Source organism: Branchiostoma belcheri, unplaced genomic scaffold, assembly GCF_001625305.1.
Source record: "Branchiostoma belcheri isolate BF01 breed outbred unplaced genomic scaffold, Haploidv18h27 scaffold49, whole genome shotgun sequence".
In the NCBI taxonomy this organism is placed as follows: domain Eukaryota; kingdom Metazoa; phylum Chordata; class Leptocardii; order Amphioxiformes; family Branchiostomatidae; genus Branchiostoma; species Branchiostoma belcheri.
The window spans coordinates 1,517,764-1,538,622 of NW_017804120.1; the positions used below are offsets into that span (position 1 = coordinate 1,517,764).

General features: G+C 39.2%; 2 protein-coding genes across 3 annotated transcripts in view; one reads left to right on the forward strand and one right to left on the reverse strand.

Annotated features, from left to right (window-relative positions):
* The window catches only part of LOC109479503 (gamma-2-syntrophin-like), a 119,667-nt gene extending 108,906 nt beyond the window's left edge, over positions 1–10,761 (reverse strand). Inside the window, exon 1 of one of the 2 annotated variants that reach the window (XM_019781476.1) lies at positions 10,483–10,761. In XM_019781476.1, the coding sequence (XP_019637035.1) occupies positions 10,483–10,509 (27 nt within the window). In that variant the 5' untranslated portion in view covers positions 10,510–10,761. The remainder of the gene's footprint in view (positions 1–10,482) is intronic. The other variant, XM_019781475.1, reaches the window with a different exon arrangement.
* A 2,683-nt stretch (positions 10,762–13,444) lies between these two features.
* LOC109479506 (F-box/WD repeat-containing protein 9-like) lies at positions 13,445–20,589 on the forward strand. The gene is made up of 10 exons (XM_019781478.1): positions 13,445–13,529; positions 14,467–15,049; positions 15,733–15,872; positions 16,719–16,841; positions 17,186–17,390; positions 17,820–17,968; positions 18,356–18,469; positions 18,759–18,845; positions 19,348–19,416; positions 20,173–20,589. Exons 2-10 carry the CDS (start codon positions 14,548–14,550, stop codon positions 20,245–20,247), a joined length of 1,464 nt encoding a protein of 487 aa, XP_019637037.1. The 5' UTR covers positions 13,445–13,529; positions 14,467–14,547; the 3' UTR covers positions 20,248–20,589.
* Positions 20,590–20,859: the final 270 nt, after the last annotated feature.

Genomic DNA, 20,859 nt, shown 5'->3' on the forward strand with positions numbered 1-20,859 from the left:
GATGACATCCTCCGGGAGCCCCAAAACTGATGCGCGCGTGCGAATAAAAAAAAGTTTTGCAAAAAAAAAAAGTTCTTTTCATTAAGAAATCTACGTGGTCCTGAGGGTTGAACAAATGGCACAGAATATGGTTTGGCAAATAATCTAGTCTTCAAGTTCATTTCTTTACAATTTCGTCTTTTTTCGTTTGATTTTGGCATTCTACAACATTGGTATGGTTTTTTTGTAACTTATGGTATATTTTTGCTCATTTTGCAACTGTTTTGTACGATTTACAGTATGGTTGAAAACTTTTTTTTTGAATCGGCCGAAAATTCATGCGCGCGCGGATGTCATCCATATAATCAAATCAACATGGCCTAAAAGGTATGACAATTATGTCAAGGAAACTTGAAAGCATAAAAAATACTTAAACTTTAGTTAAAGCTGCATGTAACATTTAGGATGATACAAAAAGGAAATTTTCTGGTCATTTCAAAATAAAAGTGGACATAAATTACAATCACAGTCATGAATAATTCTTTAAATAAAAATATTTCAATTTATGGTACAAAAATGTTATACATAATGCCCCTTTAAACTGTATCATCTCTTTTATCACCAAAAGTTAGCCATTCAACTTAACATTTCAGTCTTGGGCTTCAGCTAGTGCTGCATACCGGTTCACTGGACTTGGATCTGGACTTGTAAGAATGTTTCGGTTCAAGTCCAAAAAAACCTAAAAGTCAAGAATCGAGTCCGGACTTATCAACATAAAAGACCATTTCGCATACCCCTTTTCTTTCCAAACCACCTAAAACCTTCTTTAGATTCCAAAATGATGATGAGATTCCAAAATCTTAGCTGCAAAATGAAGAGAACATTACTACCATCGGGCATCGTCAAGTGTGGGCCTCCATGTTATGTGGCCAAAGTTTCACCTAGACAACACTGCAAGGTTACCAACATGCATTTTTGTATATGCCATGGGTTTAGGTCCGGACTTACAAGTCCGGAACTGAACCTAAACCTCTGGACTTGAATCCGGACCTGAACCTAAATGTGGGTTTAGGTATGCAGCACTAATACAGAGGTCAAGAAACTAACTGTAGAATAGGAGATTGGAAATGAATTGTCCACGACAATTACTGCTAGCCCTGTCATCGATCTTACGCTATCATACCCCGCTCGGCAAGAAGGCCACAGCAAGTCATTTTTATGGATGACATCAGCGCACGTATTGATTTTTGCCTGATTTTGAAAAAAAAAAAAAGAAATTTTGTTGCAAAGAAATTTTGACAGTGGTCAACATGCCGAAAATAGACAAAGATGTCTGTTGCCATGCCGGAACATGGATGACAGATAAATGTGTGAAAAGAGGAGAAAAAAGTTGTTTCAGTGAAAAAATGGATGTTGCAATTGTTGGCAGGAAACTTAGAACAAGGTTTATGATGTCAAAATTTGAAAATGTAGACATCTTGTTTTTTTAGCCAGCCTTGTTTTTTTTCACCCTATCGCACTAGATTTGGAGTCTGTGGAGGATGTCATCCATAAAATTTGAAAATGTAGACATCTTGTTTTCTTGTCAGCCTTGTGTGTTTTTTTCCCTATCGCACTAGATTTGGAGTCTGTGGAGGATGTCATCCACAGAATTTGAAAATGTAGACATCTTGTTTTTTTTGGCCCGCCTTGTTTTTTTTTTCACCCTATCGCATTAGATTTGGAGTCTGCAGTGGATGCCATCCATAAAATTTACTTGCTGTGGCCTAAAAGTAGTTACCCAGAGCATCAAGTTCTCGGATATCCCATGCTACGAACATCGATTACACGAGTGAGTGACAAAAACATCCAGTACTTGGCCAAAATTCAAAGTGGTTTTCTTGCAGACAAAACTGGGATGTGGAGAAAGGTGTGGGGAGGCGGAAATTGAGACCTACATTGGTCAGACTGTAAAAAAAATGTAAAACTAGAAAGGCCAATATTTGCTTAGGAGCAAATACAGCGATGGCTTCACCACATTTTACGACATGGTAGGGAAAGAATGAGAAACACAAGGGAAAACAATGATTTACATTGATATAACTATAATATGAAGTAACATACAACTAAAACAACAGTTGGATAGCTATTCCCTACATTATTGGTTAGGATTTTTAATTGCATAATGCAAACTGTTGATTTTCAAAATAAAAAAAAACGTTCATGCCCCGCATTCCAATGCTGGAGCAGGAAAGCTTGAAATACCTACCAAAACACTTGAATACAGACATACTGTCAGTATGAAAAATGCTCTGTGCAGGTGTTAATCAAGTTAAATCCCAACAGCCAATCAGCAAGAAGAATAGAGGAAAGCTGCATGCCTATTGGTTGATGCCCTGCATTCCATTGTGATGACTCATGCCCAAACGTGGTACACAGCACAGTAATACATTTGCTATAACACAGCCAAAAAGCTCAAATAAAACCATTCTAAAAGCCTGTATCACAAAAATTTAAAAAACGCCTGGGGGTATTTGCCCACTGTACCTCCATACCAAATTTCAGGACCTTAGGCCCCAAAATTAAGAAGCTGAATCCATTTAAAAAATGGCAGGAGAAGAAGGAGAAGGAGAAGAAACATCAGAAAAAGCAATATGGTTTCACCACACCACTTCGTGGTGTGGTGAAGCCATAACAACATATTCTATGGAAAAATACCTGGATTATAACAATCGCTTTGCAATAAGTAAATTACGAATTAGTGCTCACCCTCTCAAAATTGAGAGAGGGCGGTATAAGAAGCTCCAAGTGTATGAACGAATTTGCAAACATTGTACGTTGAATACGGTGGAAGACGAAACGCATTTTATCTCAAATTGTACCATCTATAGCAATGAACGAAATGAAGTCTTTGACGTAGCCTCCAAATTCTACACTAACTTTCACACATATACAAATGAAAACTACTCTCCTCTTAACATCCGAAAACCCACAAATTACAGAAAAAGTGGGATCCTTTGTCTTCCTCTGTCTTCAAAAAAGAAGTCAAACCCAGTAGTTTTACCAGTAGTTTCTTAGTAGTTATCAGTAGTTCTATGTGTACTAATTATCTGTTTTTATACCAAATGTTTCTTCTGTTCCTGCAATAAGCTTATTAGCCCTGGGGCAAGAATTTGCAATAACACAATTATTGTTATAGTGTAAGATTTAATATCCAATGTGTCGTCACTGTCAATCATGCTACATGTAGTTACAAGTTCTAGTTCAGTAATAGCCGCTATTGTTTCTAATCTTCTCTGAGTATCCAAAGCAATTTCAAGGCAGCAATACAAATTTTAAAAAAATGTTTTGGGTGGAAAAATTAGTACAGTCTATTGACATTTACTGATGTTTCTTAGCACATTTTCGTTATCATTTCATATTTAGCTTGAAACGTTTAAAATAGCCCCAACTAGAAAAATATTTTGAGCCCTTTTAGTATAAAACGGTTATAGCACAATGATTCTTTTTATGAATGGGTCCATATATTATACATTTGCAGGTGATAGCACTTTTTTCATTCCCCGGTGGATATTTGCAGTTGCTATTTACCTTCAACTTTTCAAGTGGTCGAAGCCGAAATGGAAGAGTTTATTCAAGTCATTCCAGGGTGACACACTAACAATAGGAGGGTATGTATGGAGGAATTGATGTTCTGTTTAACTATGCATACTTACTGCTGACCCATGGGTTGTCATATGGGCATGTCTGGAGTTTACCCCAAATGACCCGAATAAGGTGAACTCAGAATCAAACAACTACTGCTGCATTTGTAACACTCACCTGTTGTGTTGGCCTGATTTTTAACCTTCTCCCTTATGGCTAACACCTAAGGCCACACCAAGTAAATTTTATGGATGACATCCGCGCACGCATTGATTTTCGCCTGATTTTGGAAAAAAAAAAAAGAAATTTTGTTGCCTTCTGACAGTGGTCAATATACCAAAAATGGGCAAAGATGTCTGTTGCCATGCCGGTATGCAGATAACTATGACAAGAGGAGACAAGAAAAGGCTCTGATTTAATGTTTTGTTTCTTACTTTGATGCAGTGATATGTGATGCTGGCTGTGTATATGTGATGATCCCACCGAATAAAAACCATTTGTACAATGATTGAGTCAAAATTCTAAAATGTAGGAACCTTGTTTTTTTCGGCCCGCCTTGTTTTGTTTTCGCCCGCTCGCATTAGATTTGGATCTGCGGAGGATGTCATCCATAAAATTTACTTGCTGTGGCATAACCAATAGAAAACTGCTGTCTTACCATTTGAAAGAAGTAAATACTATAAATCTTGAAATTTCGCTGTAATTTTTTTCTTCAAATGATCATAGATTAAATCTTTAAAGGGAACAGTTCACTGTATAAGTAGAAATATTAGTTCTTCGCTCTGTAGTTGTTCTGTTATAACATAAAATTTTGCATGTAAATTTTCCTTTCTGAAGCTCTTGGTGCACTTTTTCAAGGACTGATACAACCCTATCAAGTCCCAACAATAGTCCTTCTTGAATCTACCCCTATGCCAAGAATTGGTGTTTCATACCGGTTCACTGGACTTGGATCCGGACTTGTAAGAATGTTTAGGTTCAAGTCCAAAAAAACCTACAAGTCATGAACCGAGTCCGGACTTATTACCATAAAAGACCATTTCTCATACCCCTTTTCTTTCCAAACCACCTAAAACCTTCCGTAGATTGCAAAATCTTTGCTGCAAAACGAAGAAAACATTGCCATCGGGCATCGTCAAGTACCGGCCTCCATATTATGTGGGCAAAGTTTCACCCAGACAACATTGCAAGGTAATTTGGTATATGCCATGGGTTTATGTCCGGACTTATAAGTCCAGAACTGAACCTAAACCTCTGAACTTGAATCCGGACCTGAACCTAAATGTGGGTTTAGGTATGCAGCACTACTGATCTACCCCCTATGCCAAGAATATTACATAAATGTTGTACTGGTACATGTATCATACTTAATTAAGTTAATACATGTATGATATAGTCATTGATGTTCAGTGGGACTACATTGTTAGGCATTCACAGCTGAAACAGACCATATGTTCACAAACACAAAACCACAATGCAAATATTTCACCACTAACAACAGTATAACTATAAAATAAAATTGTACACACAACCCCCACCCATTTTTACCTCCCACTTGGCAAAAGAAGCCAGAGTTGATAGTACATCCAATTAACTACAGCTAACAATGAAACTGGATAAGCTACATGTAGGGAAAGTCTAATAAGGATTGGCCTCCTAGGTGGAACTTTGAGATAACAAAATGAAGAGGGGAAAGTGTGGGAGTATCAGGTATCAATGGCCTACTTAACTTGAACTAGATTAAACTGGGAAACAAAAATAAGAGATATCAAAAGGGTTTGAAAAGCAGGTTAGGTGCAGGTCAAATTGGATCTGTGCAGGTATTTCTGATGTCTACCTGCACTAGTCCATGTACTGGGTATATATAAGTACACATAGGTATATGTAGATTTTTATTTTTACCAAAGGAAAACATATTGTTTTTGCTACGTTTCCTCTTCTTCTCCAAACCAAAAAGGTCAATGACCTGAATCAGACTGTCTGTTATCATGGTAACTAGTGTTGGTTTACATCATTTATAGCAGGAAGGTTTTAGACTCCTGCCTGACCATACAGTGTATATGAAATATACAAGAAACTAGAAAGGCCGACATTTGCTTGTGAGCAAATACAGCATATTTCAGTCCATCTCCATCCCACGCAAAAGTGGACTATTCCAAACTTAACCCAGTGCAAAACTGGAAGATTCTCAAATAAATGAATTATATAGTAGCTATGTAATTGAGAACAAAGATGCAAGAACAAGTACTTTGAATCTCGAAAGCTTTACTTAATATTTCACATCATACAATCTTATTGCAAGTATGCAGAAAAAGGATTTCGAGCCCTGGATGTACAGTTGTATATAGAATTCCCAGGGCATCTCATTTGTGGAGAAACTACAAACAATGTTCCTACTGGGGCGGATAGGGGTCAGCTCTAGGGGGTCTGACATGTGGTAAATCATTTGGCTTCTGCTATACTCTTTACAATGTAGCTACCATACCGTATTCTAATACGATTGCACTGTATTCCGTAAAGTTGCACTGTATACTAATACGATTGCACTGTATTCCGTAAAGTTGCACTGTATACTAATACGATTGCACTGTATTCCGTAAAGTTGCACTGTATACTAATACGATTGCACTGTATTCCGTAAAGTTGCACTGTATACTAATACGATTGCACTGTATTCCGTAAAGTTGCACTGTATACTAATACGATTGCAGGGTATTGCACTGTATTCCATAAAATTGCACTGTATACTAGTAAAATTGCACTGTCTGTATACTCTGGCACCCCTGACCATGAAGTTTGAACATAAATTATAGTTCCGTGAATATGCCTCAACTTTTCTCAGACTACGAACCTTTGCTACAACGAACATAAAGTGAATTACAATATGCTACACCAATTTCAGCAACATAAAATTATGTACAATATTACTGAAAGTAGTATAAGAGAGTTCTAAATCTAAGGCTATATGTGGGGCAACCCAAAAAAGCTGTTCATAATTAGATATAGGCAAAACTATGTACTGCTTTACGAAAAAAAGTATGATACTTCGCAATATGAGGATACACACGTCTATTTTGGTAGTTACTTTTTTCAGAAGAAGTTGAGAATTGAAACATTTCATCTTCAACATACTCTTTATATGTTGGTTCAAAATAAATCATTAAATTTTAAAAATGCCCCCCCCCCATGAATGTACACTTGCACTACAACTTTCTTCCAACTGTATCTTGTTAACACATGAAGATTACCTACAAAAGCTGTATTTTCTGGCAAGTAATTCTAGCCAGGAAGTCTGGATCCAATTCCAAAACAAGATCTTATCAAAAGCAGCAGCCACCCAGGAAAATAATTCCAAGCCCTTTTCCCTGTATTCCATTAAATTCTGCCTTTGGGCTTAGATAATATCTTGCAGCAGTACTGTAGTAGATTCCATAGCCTGGCTACCACCCTTTAAGGTGAACAATAACTCTAATTACCTTCGTGGAGAAGGTTATGTTTTAGGTACACAATATATAGGAGGGCCTGCAAGGGGGGGTCCCAACAACGCTCTACACTGAATTCGGAAACCTCTCGATTACGCTTTACGATAAATTCCAAGTGTCTAGAACGCATTACGTAGAATTAAAACGGCGAATACGCTCTACGCAAAATGTGAAGAGCGGTCCGTCTACGCTCTACGTAGAATTAAAAAGGACGATTACGCTCTCAGGAAAAGGGCTTGCGGGCCCCCATATAAGGGTTGGCGGTTGGTTAAAACTCGGGCCAAGTATCTTTATGATATTTAGTAGGTACGTTAGGGTTGGGAGAGCAAGGTCAAGGTAAATTATGGATAATCTAGCGGCTTTATAAGGTACTGCAGTGGGGTACATGGGTGTCTTATGTTGAGTTGTTAACATGCTATGGTTTCGATTTTTTTCAGAGGGACATACATTGTTGTAGGTGAGGGCCTGCATGCCCTTTTTCGTAAAGCGTAATCAGGCCTTTTTTTGACATCGTAATTCGTAGGCAGCCTCCGCAAGAATCAACATAATTCGTAATTGGACATTAGCCGCAAATTGTAAAGTCCTAATCAGCTCTGAGACTTTAACGTAATTCGTAATAGGCGGCGAAAATTTTGCGTAAGTCGTAATCACTACCCCCCCCCATGCAGGCCCTCATAGGTGTTTGTTAAATGGGTAGCTGACATAGTTTTCAGTGAAAACGCTCCTTTTTGGTACTAATTTTATGGTGAAATTTGACTATTTTTTGCATCAGTCGGAAGTAGAGTCAATTCCGCGTCACCGAGTGGGTTGTTATTGTCATTATTTAGAAATGTTTTGAATTCTTTGTAATTGTTTGTCTAAGAAATTTCATAATTTGGAAATATTTTGAACATCTTGTCAATATTCTAAATAATTCCCTGGTTTTCTAAAACGTTTGAAATATTCCTGATGTGGATTATGACATTTCCAATAGTTTCTAAATATTTCTAACAGCACTCTACCATTTTTTACCATTATTTCGAATTATTTCTAACATTTTGTAAATAGGTCAGTGGGATGGGAAGGAAGTAATTCACACATCCCTGTGAAGTACAGGGTAGACTGCCTGGGTGTCAGGCATTGATGCCTTACAACAAAAGAGCCACCAGTGTCCAGCAGTGAAATCTAAAAATATACAAAGGAAGACAGAAGAGTAGGATTAGCACCTACTTTTATGGGGGCAATTACCCACATCTACCATTTGGTTATTTGTTTGAAATAGTTCTAAATATTTCGAATTGTGAAAGAAACACATGGGTAGTTCAAATTTATTCTAAAGAAAGAGATCTTTGTACAGTCACATTCAAAATGTTTCAGAAATATATAAATGAATTCAAATATATTCAAATTTTCATTTTCAAATTTTTGCAAAATTTAGAACTTTTGTTACTGGGGTATTCTTTTCTTCTAAATAATTCAAACGTATTAGAAACATGGAGAAAAAACCCACTCGGTGACGCGGAATGGACTCTATTTCACCCAGACTATTTCAAACAACTGCCCAAAACCCTCCCTCAACGGCTCAAGGGTGAAAAATCTCCAGTCAAATCAACATGCTCAATGGTAGATCGAAACCTATGAGCTGGCGGAATTCAATAAATCCAATTTAGGTAATTGCATCCCCCCTCTACAGCTATCAACTCACGACTATCTATCCATTACTCTACTGTACATCAACACACCTGCTACGGGCAGTCTACAGTTATATCCATCAAAACCGGACCAAGGAGGCTTGAAATGTTTTGTTAGGCCACACCAAGTAAATTCTATGGATGACGTCCTTTGGAGACCCTAAATTTAATGCGAGAGGGCGAAAAAAAAACAAGAAGGGCCCTAAAAAACAAGATGCCTAGATTAGAAATATACTATTAAAGAGACGACAAATGTTAGGGCACAAATTGAATGAGCTGGCACAGTGTAACAAGCAAGAAGTCTTTTATTCATCATCAAAACAGCAATCAGGTGGAACAGCAGTTGTCGTCCTGTCCTGTTTTCGTGTTACGGGTTTCACGTCAATCTGACGATTTGCAGCACTGTCATGAATTTCTTTGGTCATAGTTACAGGAAGCGGAATTTCTTGGTTTTTTTTCTAGGAACAGGCCAAAATCAATGCGCGCGCGGACATCATCCATAAAATTTACTTGGTGTGGCCTTAGAAGCTTTGACTCAATACAGTGTTGTTTTTATAAAGTTTGATGTAAATTTGACTCTCAAGCAGAGGTTTGGGTTATTTTTGTCGGGGTTTCTTTTTCAAGTTTTTGCACTTGAATTTTTTTTCACCATTGGGAAACCCCGATAAAATAAGCCCCAAAACACGCCAAAAATAACCCAAAACCCAAACCTCTGCTTGGAGAGTATGTAAATTTACCAACTGGAGGATGTTATATTACATGGAGGTCCCATGTTTGAGGAGAGCCACACCCCACACATGCTAAAGAACCCACCACACCTTTCGAAAAAGAGTAGGGGCATGCCCCGGTGGTCCAAAATCCTAAATACTACTAGCTATGAAGAATATGGTGAGGTTTACATTATTATCAATAAAGACCCTAATGAAATAAAAACACATTGTGATATAATGACTGCAAATTACTAATATGACAAATATGTATGATTTTCTACAACTTGTTGGCTCAACTGTTGAGCAATAAAAACTTTAAACACCGGACAAAAAATTACAGCAAAAACTAGTGTTGTTTACAGTAGCGCAGTTGTTGTATGGTGGGCGTGGTCAACCATGACAGGTGCACACAAATAGGGGAGGGGGGAGGGCGAGTCTATTAAAAAAAAAAAAAGACCGGTGTCTCAAGGGTGACAAGAAGTAAACATTCTTGAAGTATCAAAACAAGGCTGTCAGCGGAGAACCCAAGACGTATGCCAGGCCCAAGGTCTTGGGTAAGTCCAACCGACAAGTTTGGAAAGTGGCGATAAAAAACGCTAAGTGCTGTCAAAAACTCGCACGTACAAGCTCAAACTTCTATCTTTCCTTTGCGTTTTGTATGCAAGCGGGTGGAAATGATGAAAGGAAGCGCTTGATCCCTTTTTCTGTTGCTCTGTGTGGGGGGAAAGAGGTCGTGGAGTTGACAGATGGGTCTATAGGGACGGCTGATCGCTTGTGGTCCTCAACAATCAACCTACGATTCAACACCACCGTGACATTTCGATTACAGCAACATCAAAAAAAGCCGGGGGTTTTCACCAACATTTTCCTCCGTAGAAAACACTTTTGTTACAAAATATCAACATTCTGTAGTGCATGGCCACGTATATTTGACGTATCGCCATCCCTTGCGTTATCTGAGAGATAGAAAGGCCCGTTATCTTCAACACTACTACAATCATAAGGAGTACTACTCACCACGTTTTGTTGAGCTTCCCCCGCCATGTTTTATCAACAACCAGTCACACTTCGGAATCTTTCCTCTTCTTCGATGTAAATAAAATCCCACGGGAAGATTTTCACAGCTTGGATGGCATGTTGTTGGGTTTTTTTTCCTCGCTGAGTATAAAATCCTGGTGAGAATGGCTCCCGTGCGGAGTTAGGAGAGCTAGCGGAGGTTTTGTTGTGAACGTGCGGCTAGCGGTACTACGACTGTGCGATTCACGCACAGGAGCGGCGGTAGGGTCAGGAGCAGGGAGGTGCCACTTTACTACGGGGTGGGTAGCGCCGCAGGGACAATCCATTATTATACTCTCAAAGCAGAGGTTGGTGGGGGAAGATTGCGACCTTTCTGAGGGTCTGCATGGGGGGCGGGGGTATAGTGATTATACTAATTACGCAAAATTTTCACCGCCTATTACGAATTACGTTAAAGTCTCAGCTGATTTAATACAACTTTACGCTTTGTGGCTAATGTACTATTACGAATTACGTTGATTTTTGGGGAGGCTGCCTAGCCTACGGATTACGAAGACCAAAAAGGGTTTTTAAAAAAAGGCCTGATTACGCCTCAAGAAAAAAAGCACGCACACACTCCTTTCTGTGATGATATGCCCCGTTTTCTGATATGATAGAAAGGTCACAATCTTCCCCACCAACCTCTGCTTTGAAAGTAACAAACCAAACTAGAGAGGCCGACATTTGCTTGGGAGCAAATACAGCATATTTCAGTCCATCTCCCTCCCACGCAAAAGTGGTCTATTCCAAACTTACCCCAGTGTAAAACTGGTAAAGATTCTCAAATAAATCAATTATATAGTAGCTATGTAATTGAGAACAAAGATGCAAGAACAAGCACATTGAATCTCGAAAGCTTTACTATTACTAATCTTATTACAGGTATGCAAATACTAATAATGATGAGATTTGATACATTTTGAAGGTCTTAGGTACATAAAATTGAATGTGTGGGTCATTCCGCACGACTTACGTGCAATGTGACCTCAGGTAACCCGCAATGGAACATGTGTTCCATGGATGGAACAGGCCATTCTTTAGATAGAACATGGAACGGGTACAGCACTTTTGGCCCTTTTTTTGTTGAAAATAGTCATTAAAGTCCCCCAAATGAGTCATTTGGAAGTGGTGTATGCCAAATATGTGACTGATATTCTGTAGACACATGTTCAAGGTACCCTTATACCGAATTTCAGATCATTTGGTTGTAAAACCAGGGCTCAGGATCCAAAAATCCATTTTTTGGCGAAAAATGCCCCAAAAAACCTTCATAAACTTTTTTCAAAGGCATGTATCAAAAAAATGAAAAAAACGCCTGGGGGTATTGGCTCACTCTACCTCCATGCCAAATTTCAAGTCATTTGGCTGAATGATGGCGGAGTTGAATCCCTTTGACTGTGTGGCAGGAGGAGGAGAAGAAGAAGGAGGAGAAGAAACATCAGAGAACACAATATATTTCATCCATACCATGGTATGGACTGAAATATAATCATGTGATAGAGGTCACAACATGTGTCATATTAGTTTACGTTGAAAAATGATGCCAAATAAATTTGTAACAGTTTTGTAGCTATTTGCTAAGCGTTGGGCACCACTTGCTAGTCCCCGCCTGTTGCTCAGGAGTGGATATGCCCCCAGACCGCATTGATATTGAAATCGTGACCGTGACTTTGAACTGTTACCCTGGCTAGGGCAGACGATATAAATTATCACAACAAATCGATCTCCAAGCAGATGTTTGGAGGGTACATTTTTCGAACTCATTTACTTCTAATTCAGGAGTAACCCAGCTTTGATATCATTTTGATTTATTGCAGATAGAATTACAATACATCTCCAATTGCTTACAGGATCAACGAAAGGCAACATTTGCAAATCAAATGCATAATGTCTACCTTCGCATATTGTCTGCTCTGTGAATTCTTACTTTAACACAGTATATATGGTGACAGGAGTCTAAATCCCTCCTGCTATAAAATTGCAACATGATGTAACAATGTAACAACACCAGTTACCATGGTGACAGACGTCTGGTTCAGGTCATTGACATTATTTGTTTGGAGAAGAAGAAACTGAGCAAAAACAATATATTTATCCTTCGGCAAACATAAAAATAGGCAAGGTAACAAAACCAGCTATAAAAAGAAATCATATTTCTACCCCTTCCACCCACAGATAGCCACTGGTCTTCCCCCTGAATAGACCAAACCACCCAAAGAATAGCGGTTCCTTCTAACATGTCTAACATGTTTCCTGAAACAAGCGGTCCCAGGAAATTCCATGAAATTCCGGAATCAAGAATACGCCTTGTTCTGTGCACTCTGTAAATCCGAATAACGCGGTGTAACATTGGTATTCAGGCTAGAGATGTTGTGATAGATTGAGAGGAATGTAGACACGTCTTTGAACCGCATGTTCCTGAGCCCAATTTTTGTAGTTCCGCTCCAGTTATTGGCTATTTGCCAAGTGCAACTCCTCTGTATGCTATAACTGTATGCAATCAGTATTACTGCAATGTACAAAATTTCCGCTAGAGGATGTGATTGTATGGTCTACTGGTGCGGCATTGTTGGCATGAAAAAAATAAACGGCATAAACACTTGTACTACATTATTCAAGGTACTGATTGATAGATTCTTCTGTGTCCTTCAGGAGATTGCATGTGTCAATATCATACAGATTGTTTTATTCAGAATATTTCAAGTTTTGTTGTCTGAAATCGCATTTTATATAGCTTTCAGGCCCAACAGATGACAGGATTTTAGCCCCCCTGGTGGCTTCCTTCGTACTGCAACAGAACTGACGGATAAACCCTTAAAACACGCAAAACGCACGCAAAAAAAACATGCCCAAACCCCACATCTACTTGGAGATGAGGTGCGGGATATTTACAGCAGTGACGTCACGCTATGATGCAATCCAACAGGTCAAAGGTCAGATGACTCCAACTGTTTTGAATGTTAGGCGGTCTTCAGTTTGTCAAGATCCTCGGCAAAAACGGCTGCACGGTGGGTTATTTCAGCAATTAATTGTGTTTTTAAGTTCCATAGTATAAAAACACACCGTTTTAGATAGAAGGGATATGCATAATAGTATTTTATGGTGAGAAATAGAGAAAAATTGTGGGGGGGGGCGAAAGTCTTTTGCATTGCGAGTGTTTTTATAAAGTGTATGAGTTTTCAACGATTTGTCGCACTTTCTTTTTCTAATTAAGAGATATTCTATATTATTAGAATAGAGGAGGTAACTTGAAAAATTCATTGCATGTAATTAAGTTAGTATCTAGTGTGTATTACAAGGGGAGGGGGGCGTGTACCAACACCAATGAGCTGAGTCATAACTATTTGGAGCTGTGACAGTGCAGTTTAATCATTACCTTCTTGTGTTGCCATGTTTTGGGAGAGAACAGTAGTCAACAACTACCTCAGAATCTGCAGATGTAAGCTATATGCAATATAAAATGCATTATATGCTGGCCACTAGTACTGAAAATATGTCACATCCAAGAGCAAAAGGAAAGCTAGGTAATCATCTTCATCTATGTTGAGTGACGAAATACTGTAGGTTTAAAAAGCATGTCAACAGAAAGTACTGCACCTGCGTGAAACCCCAATTTTTCACGGTTTTCGTTGGATTTTTGGTCAACGTTGAATCAGAATTTTTTCTATCTTTTCCGACATAACATTTGAAAACTACATACAGGATGTTAACCTTAATGCGTGAATACGACCTTATTATATATGAGACGTTCTGCCAAAGTGCTATGCGCAGTACATATGCGATTTGCGCAGGTGCAGTACATTCTGCTGACGTGCTGGTTCAAAAACTGTTAAGAAATCGAAAATACATGTAGAATTTTAGGATCACAAGTCAATAACCATGCCATCTTGTACTGTTGTAGTAATAAGTTGCATTTTTTCATTGAAACCTTTTCTGTGTTCACAGGTTGATGACAGAGATGTTAACTTCCTAAAACACAAACAAACAAACAAACAACTTCCTACAAAAACCTGAAACCTCCCAGCCATGGAGCCCAACCAGAGCGCAGCGACACCCGAGCCCCCCTCCCCCACATCCGCAACTTCAGACGACAACGGTTCGCCAGACTCCAGTCCGGAGATGAACTTTGACCCTGACGCTGCCGACCTAACCCTCCCGCTGACCCCGTGTTGGGCGGTAAGCGATAGCCACAGCCCGCCCCCCTCCCCCTCTCAACTCAACCGAACTCTCACCTCCCCACTCGAAGCTCTAGCTTTAAACAACACCGCAAGTTCTATCTCTTCCCTACACGGGTCACTAAACGCTAGTCTCAGCCCTCCCCCCTCCCCGTGTGGACTCCCCCTAACGTTAGAGAACCTCCCCCCTGAACTACTGCTGCACATCCTGTGGTATCTGGAGTCCAAGTTCATCGTGTGCGTGCTCGGACGGGTCAGCAAGTTCTTCCACGCGCTGGTGTCGGAACCGATCACGTGGAAAATCCGGATGGGGAAACGCTGGCCGCGGGGGCAGCAGTACCCACCCATGGAAGGTAGGGGGCACTGTTGTCAAAGCTACTCTGAACTACACTTTGTAATTAGAATGTAGTTTATACAATGAAGAGAGAGCTGAGCTTTATAAACTATTGCAATGTATGTTTCCCCATTTCATACATCTTAGCAACACAGATAAGGTCATATTTCTAATGGCTTTAGACAAACCTTCGATTATAAAACACATCTGTACTTATATCTACATCGTTACTAAGAAGCGAGAAGAAGCCAAATTATCGTAATTATTAGACTATATGTCCATAGTACATAGAATTAGTACTAGCTTATACATTGTATATATATATTCATTGCAAACTGTGATGTCTTTCCTGAGACCTGTACTGAACCCAGTGGGTATTTGCATACAATAAAGGTCTTCACTCATTCATTCATTCATTGAAACTTCTAAATTTCTACTCAAGTCAGGACTCAAAATTTACACCTGCAACTTGCAGAATAATTCTTACCTCCATATTTGGGGATGAGGCTTTTTTTTTACAAAACTGCAAGAAGGCAGTGAGAGAGTACGGAAGGATGTATATTTCTAGAACCATAAAATCTCTGGTATCTTGTTTGACATTGCAGAAAAAGCTAAAAAGTTACGGGCTTGGTATAATAAAAAATCACAGCAAAGTACATGTATACATACATACATATAACGTTATATGTGTATTTTGTATAGTTCCAGATGACTTTAACTGGCAGCAGGCCTGTATGGAGAGAGAGGAGACAGACAGACTCTGGTCAGACCCGAAGGAAAACATTCACCACTTCACTCTGGACGGGCACTTCGCTACTGTGGATGCTGTGCATCTCATTCAGGTATGTATACATACAAATGTAGAATCGTAGTAAAACGTTAATTTTTATTCCAACACACAGTTTACAGAGAAATAAAAATTTTCAGCGACCACTGTCGCCTTCATCAGGATAATTAATGACCAATCACTTCACAAAGTGATCTCGCGAGAGTTACGGTTTACAAACACGTGACCTTATTCACACGAGACTTTACTGATACGTGACGTAAGCAATTGATCATAAGTGCCAGGGAGTTTATATCATCCACCATCTCTATTAAGTGAAGGCTGATATAAACTCCCTGGCACTTTTGATCAATTGCTTACGTCACGTATCAGTAAAGTCTTGTGTGAATAATGTCACGTGTCTGTAAACGTAACTCTCGCGAGATCACTTTGTGAAGTGATTGGTCATTAGTTATCCTGATAAAGGCGACAGTGGGTCACTGAAAATTTGATCTCTCTGTAAATTGTGTGTTGGAATAAAGTTTAACGTTTTACTATGATTACTACCAACACAGATGAACTTTCATGATATGTAGAGTCTGTCATAGTAACTTCAGGGTGTTTTCACTTATAAACTTTCTATCTAACAATAAAGCAGATTGTTTTGTAAGTTTATGTATTGTTTAATGTCACATTGTGTTGGTTTCATTGTTTTCATGTGTAACTTGTTGTCACGTACAGGGCATGCCTGAAAAGCAGTGTTTTAAATAGCACTGAGGTCTCTACCCTGTATAAATAAAACAGAAATGAAAATAAAAATAAAATAAAAATAAGGTGCTGATGGCCATGTTGTTGTCCAATTTGCATTTCAGTGGGCTGTAGCTGAAGTGTAAAAACATAATTTTTGTATTATGTCCAACAGAATGGCACCATGTGTGTATCTGGGTCCAGAGACAGGACTGCTAAGATTTGGGACCTGTCCAAGTTGACCGCGGGGGAGCCTGTTCCTACTGACGCTGTGGTCAAGTCACTGGAAGAACACAAGGTATGTGGGGAGAAAAATTTGGTTAGGGCCTTTGGCCCGATTTACATGTACACGGGGCGAAAATATAATTTGCCTTGCATACACTTTGTGCGACAGATTTTTTAATCTCCTATAAGCTCCTATAAGGTCAAATTCGTGCACATCCGTCTGTAGTTCTCAAATGTAATGTCGGACAAAATATCGTCTGCAACATGGAAAATTCTGATGCATTGTTGATCAAACATCCAACAAAACTGTGAAAAATGCACGTTTTGTGCAGGCGCAGTACGTTCTGCCGACGTGCCCTCATTTTGAATGTTTTGGCGCCCCAGAAATGATATAAATGACTTTTGTCTCCTATATAGGGATGGGTGTGGTGTCTGTCCTCATTGGACAACGCCCTGTGCACGGGATCATGGGATACCGCCATCAAACTGTGGGATTTGAACGCCAACTGTCAGCTCATCACGTCTATCAAGGAGCGCTCCGCCATACTGTGTACAGAGATGTTGCCAGACATTCTCATTGCTGGAAGCTACGACAAGCGTATTTCTATTTATGATGTCAGGGGTAGGTGTTATGATTATCCATCATCTGTGATTGCAGATATTGCTTACCTTAAGTTACATTGTTAAAGTTAAAGTTAAAGACCCTTCCCGCATCAAGTGACGCATAGGGCAGCGCCCATCTCATTAGCCCTGGGCCACACACAGCAGTCACTACAGCAGGGGGCTAGTCCACTGGTAGTGGTGTGTGTTTAACTCCCATACTATTTCCCTAACGCTGAGTGCTAAGCAGAGAAAGCCGTATGTACCATTTTTAAAGTCTTTGGTATGAATGTACATACCTAGGGTATGTTGCAGTAAAAATATCTTTAAGCACACTTATATTTCTTAAGGTGGCGATATTATGGACCCTGGTGATATTATGAACACAGATGTTACAAAGTATCTTTTATATTATTATCATTATATCTGAGAACAATTTTTTTTGACACAGCGGACTACCAGCCAATCACGACTCTCCGTCAGCACCAGAAGCCAGTGCTGTGTGTAGCAGCAGACTCAGACTACATCATCAGCTGTAGTGAGGACAGGACTGTGAAGGTTTGGGACAGACGTGCGTGTCAGGTCTACAAGACCATACAGGTGTGGCCAGATGTCTTTTGGAAAGAAAGGTTGTGTTTCCTGTTTCAGTCCTGAAAAAATTAGGGTCAGTAGGTTAAAGGATTTTTATGTTTACCAAAGGAAAACATACTGTTTTTGCTCTGTTTCTTCTTCTTTTCCAAACACTGACCTCTGACCTGATCAATGACCTGAACCAGACTGTCTCTCACCATGGTAACTGGTGTTGGGTTACATCATGTTGCAATTTTATAGTAGGAGGGATTTAGACTGCTGTCACCATATATGTGAATGTGTTTGAGTAAAAATTAGCAGAGCAGACCATATGCAAGAGTAAACATTGCTTTGCAAATGTTACCTTAAAGTTTCTAGTTTTTGTAGTGAGATACATTTTTGTTGTTTCTGCCTTAGTTGGAGAAGTTCTGTATGTCCATGTGGTATGGACAGGGGATGTTACTGTTGGGAGACAGAAGAGGACAGATACACATGTACAGTACTGGGGACGGCGGCTTTGAAGAAATCGAAGTAAGTACTACTGTAATTCCTGATTTTTTTTGCAATACTTTTATGTTCGTGTTTTTTACAGTCACTTCTTTACTGTTAGAAATAATTCACTGACTTTTTTTTGTGCACCTGCCCCCACTTTGAACATGTAGTTTCGTGAAGACCTCCATTTTTGCTACCGCAAACATAAAGTGAATTACAATATTCAGTTCAAAAAGCTGGACATTTTTTGTGGTGAACTTGAATTACTAGTACATTCCATGATGCACACAATGCAAATTTGGTGCTTACATTTACATTTTACTTCCAGACCATTGAGGCTCATGGCAACAAAGTGACAGGCGTCCACTACACACTAGGAGGACTTTATACCTGTTCTACTGACAAAACTATCAAGGTAGGTCTCCCAATAGGTTCCAAAGGGTTCCAACCAATGAGATGTCTCCAATATCCACCAATGAAATGCCACCAAGTCCTTCCGCCAATGAAATGCCACCAAGTCCTTCCACCAATGAAATGCCACTAAGAGCTTCCACCAATGAAATGCCACCAAGTCCTTCCGCCAATGAAATGCCACCAAGTCCTTCCACCAATGAAATGCCACCAAGTCCTTCCACCAATGAAATGCCACCAATTGCTTCCACCAATGAAATGCCACCAAGTGCTTCCACCAATGAAATGCCACCAAGTGCTTGCACGTAAATGTTATTTACTATTTATATTCCACCAAAATGTTGCCAACAAGTAATGAGATGGTACCAAAGTGACCATACTAGATAACATGCCTTCTAGTTGTACTTGAATGAGGTGTGGTGCAGACTACTGTGATTATGCAATGAAATGGCTTCAGCAACGAAATTTCACTAGAAATGTCCATGTTTTTCACACATTTTCTCCAGGTCCATGAACCATGTAGCCAGCCCAGTGCTATCTGTACCCTGGCAGAGACAAAAGGGGAGGTGGCTGATGTAAGTTTCACATGTATTTCTATTATACAATATGAGAACATTCATCAGTCAGAATTGTATATGATTATGATTGTTAACTCTGAAATTTATATAACGGATCAGTTAAATGCTTGACAAAATAATGAACTTGGATATTATACAGAGTACATAGTTGTTTATGCTAATGAGTTAAATTCTTAACTTCAGGGCAGACAGTACTATTAGATCTTGCCATAGGAACACATGCTTAAATACACTATTTCAACACCTCATGAAAGTACTTGCCCATACTTCAATCTCAAAAATTTTTCTGCACCAGGTAGCAACAAGGGTCTGATTCCCAAAAATAGAAAGGAAACAGGGGGTCGACCAGCTCAAATTCCCGCCACAGCTGATGATAGTAACAAAACCTCAACTTTGACCTACATTTTCCATGGTATCCATCCGCCTGGCCAGACAAGACCTAACCACTCACATCTCTCACTACGCCCACTAAACTGGTGAAATAAACAAAACTTGACCAATGTAGGAAAGTTTAGACCCTACCTGTGCCTTCCAGCCCAAAAATCTCCAAAATGGACCAAAACTTTCAAGAGAAAAAAAGGTTTTCAAAGGTATTAACTAGGCACTACAATCGTGTTCCCATTTTGAGGCCTCTACTGCGCAACGCAAATGTGGTGTCTGCCCTTTAACCATTGACATAAGTTGAAAGTCAAATACCTTATTTTGTATCTGTGTTGTTATATTTGATAAAATTGAATGTCTTTTATCGCACAGATCTGTGTCCAGGCTGGTGTCATCGCCAGCGCTCACTCTGACTTCTCAGTAGGGATATGGAGACCTGCCATGTAAACAACAACATCAACAAAAACAACAAAAACATCAATCAAAATTATAGATCCTTGTTCTTGTGTACCTGTCACAATTGATTCTCATATTACACACACTTTGATGTGTTTATAAGCTGCTGATTTACCAAGCGTTTTTGTTGTCGTTTATTATAAACAAAATGAACATTGTACTAAAACAAGTAATAGCAAGTCTGTTTTGTATTGTTCACTAGTGTGATTGTACTCAAGGCATGGCTCAATGAAAAATAATATAGAGACAATCTGATAGTAACAGGTTTTTACTTTTTATTACATGTATGTTTACTGAAGGAAAACATATTGTTTTTGCTCAGTTTCTTCTTCTCCAAACAAATAAGGTCAATGACCTGAACCAGACATCTGTCACCATGGTAACTGGTGTTGGGTTACATCATGTTGCAGTTTTATAGCAGGAGGGATTTAGACTCCTGTCTGACCATATATATGAATGTGTTTGAGTAAGAATTAACAGAGCAGACCATATGTGAAGGTAAACATTATGCATTTGCTTTGCAAATGTTTTGTTTCTAGTTACTAAAAAAAGAATTATCCTCAGAATGACAAGACAAACTACCCAAGACATTTTTTTTGGGGG

Excerpts from the sequence above, each read along its gene's own strand:
- LOC109479506 (XM_019781478.1), top strand. The coding sequence starts at position 14,548 with ATGGAGCCCAACCAGAGCGCAGCGACACCCGAGCCCCCCTCCCCCACA. Across the intron at positions 15,050-15,732 it reads GCAGTACCCACCCATGGAAG|TTCCAGATGACTTTAACTGG; the intron begins GTAGGGGGCACT and ends TATTTTGTATAG. Across the intron at positions 16,842-17,185 it reads AGTCACTGGAAGAACACAAG|GGATGGGTGTGGTGTCTGTC; the intron begins GTATGTGGGGAG and ends TCTCCTATATAG.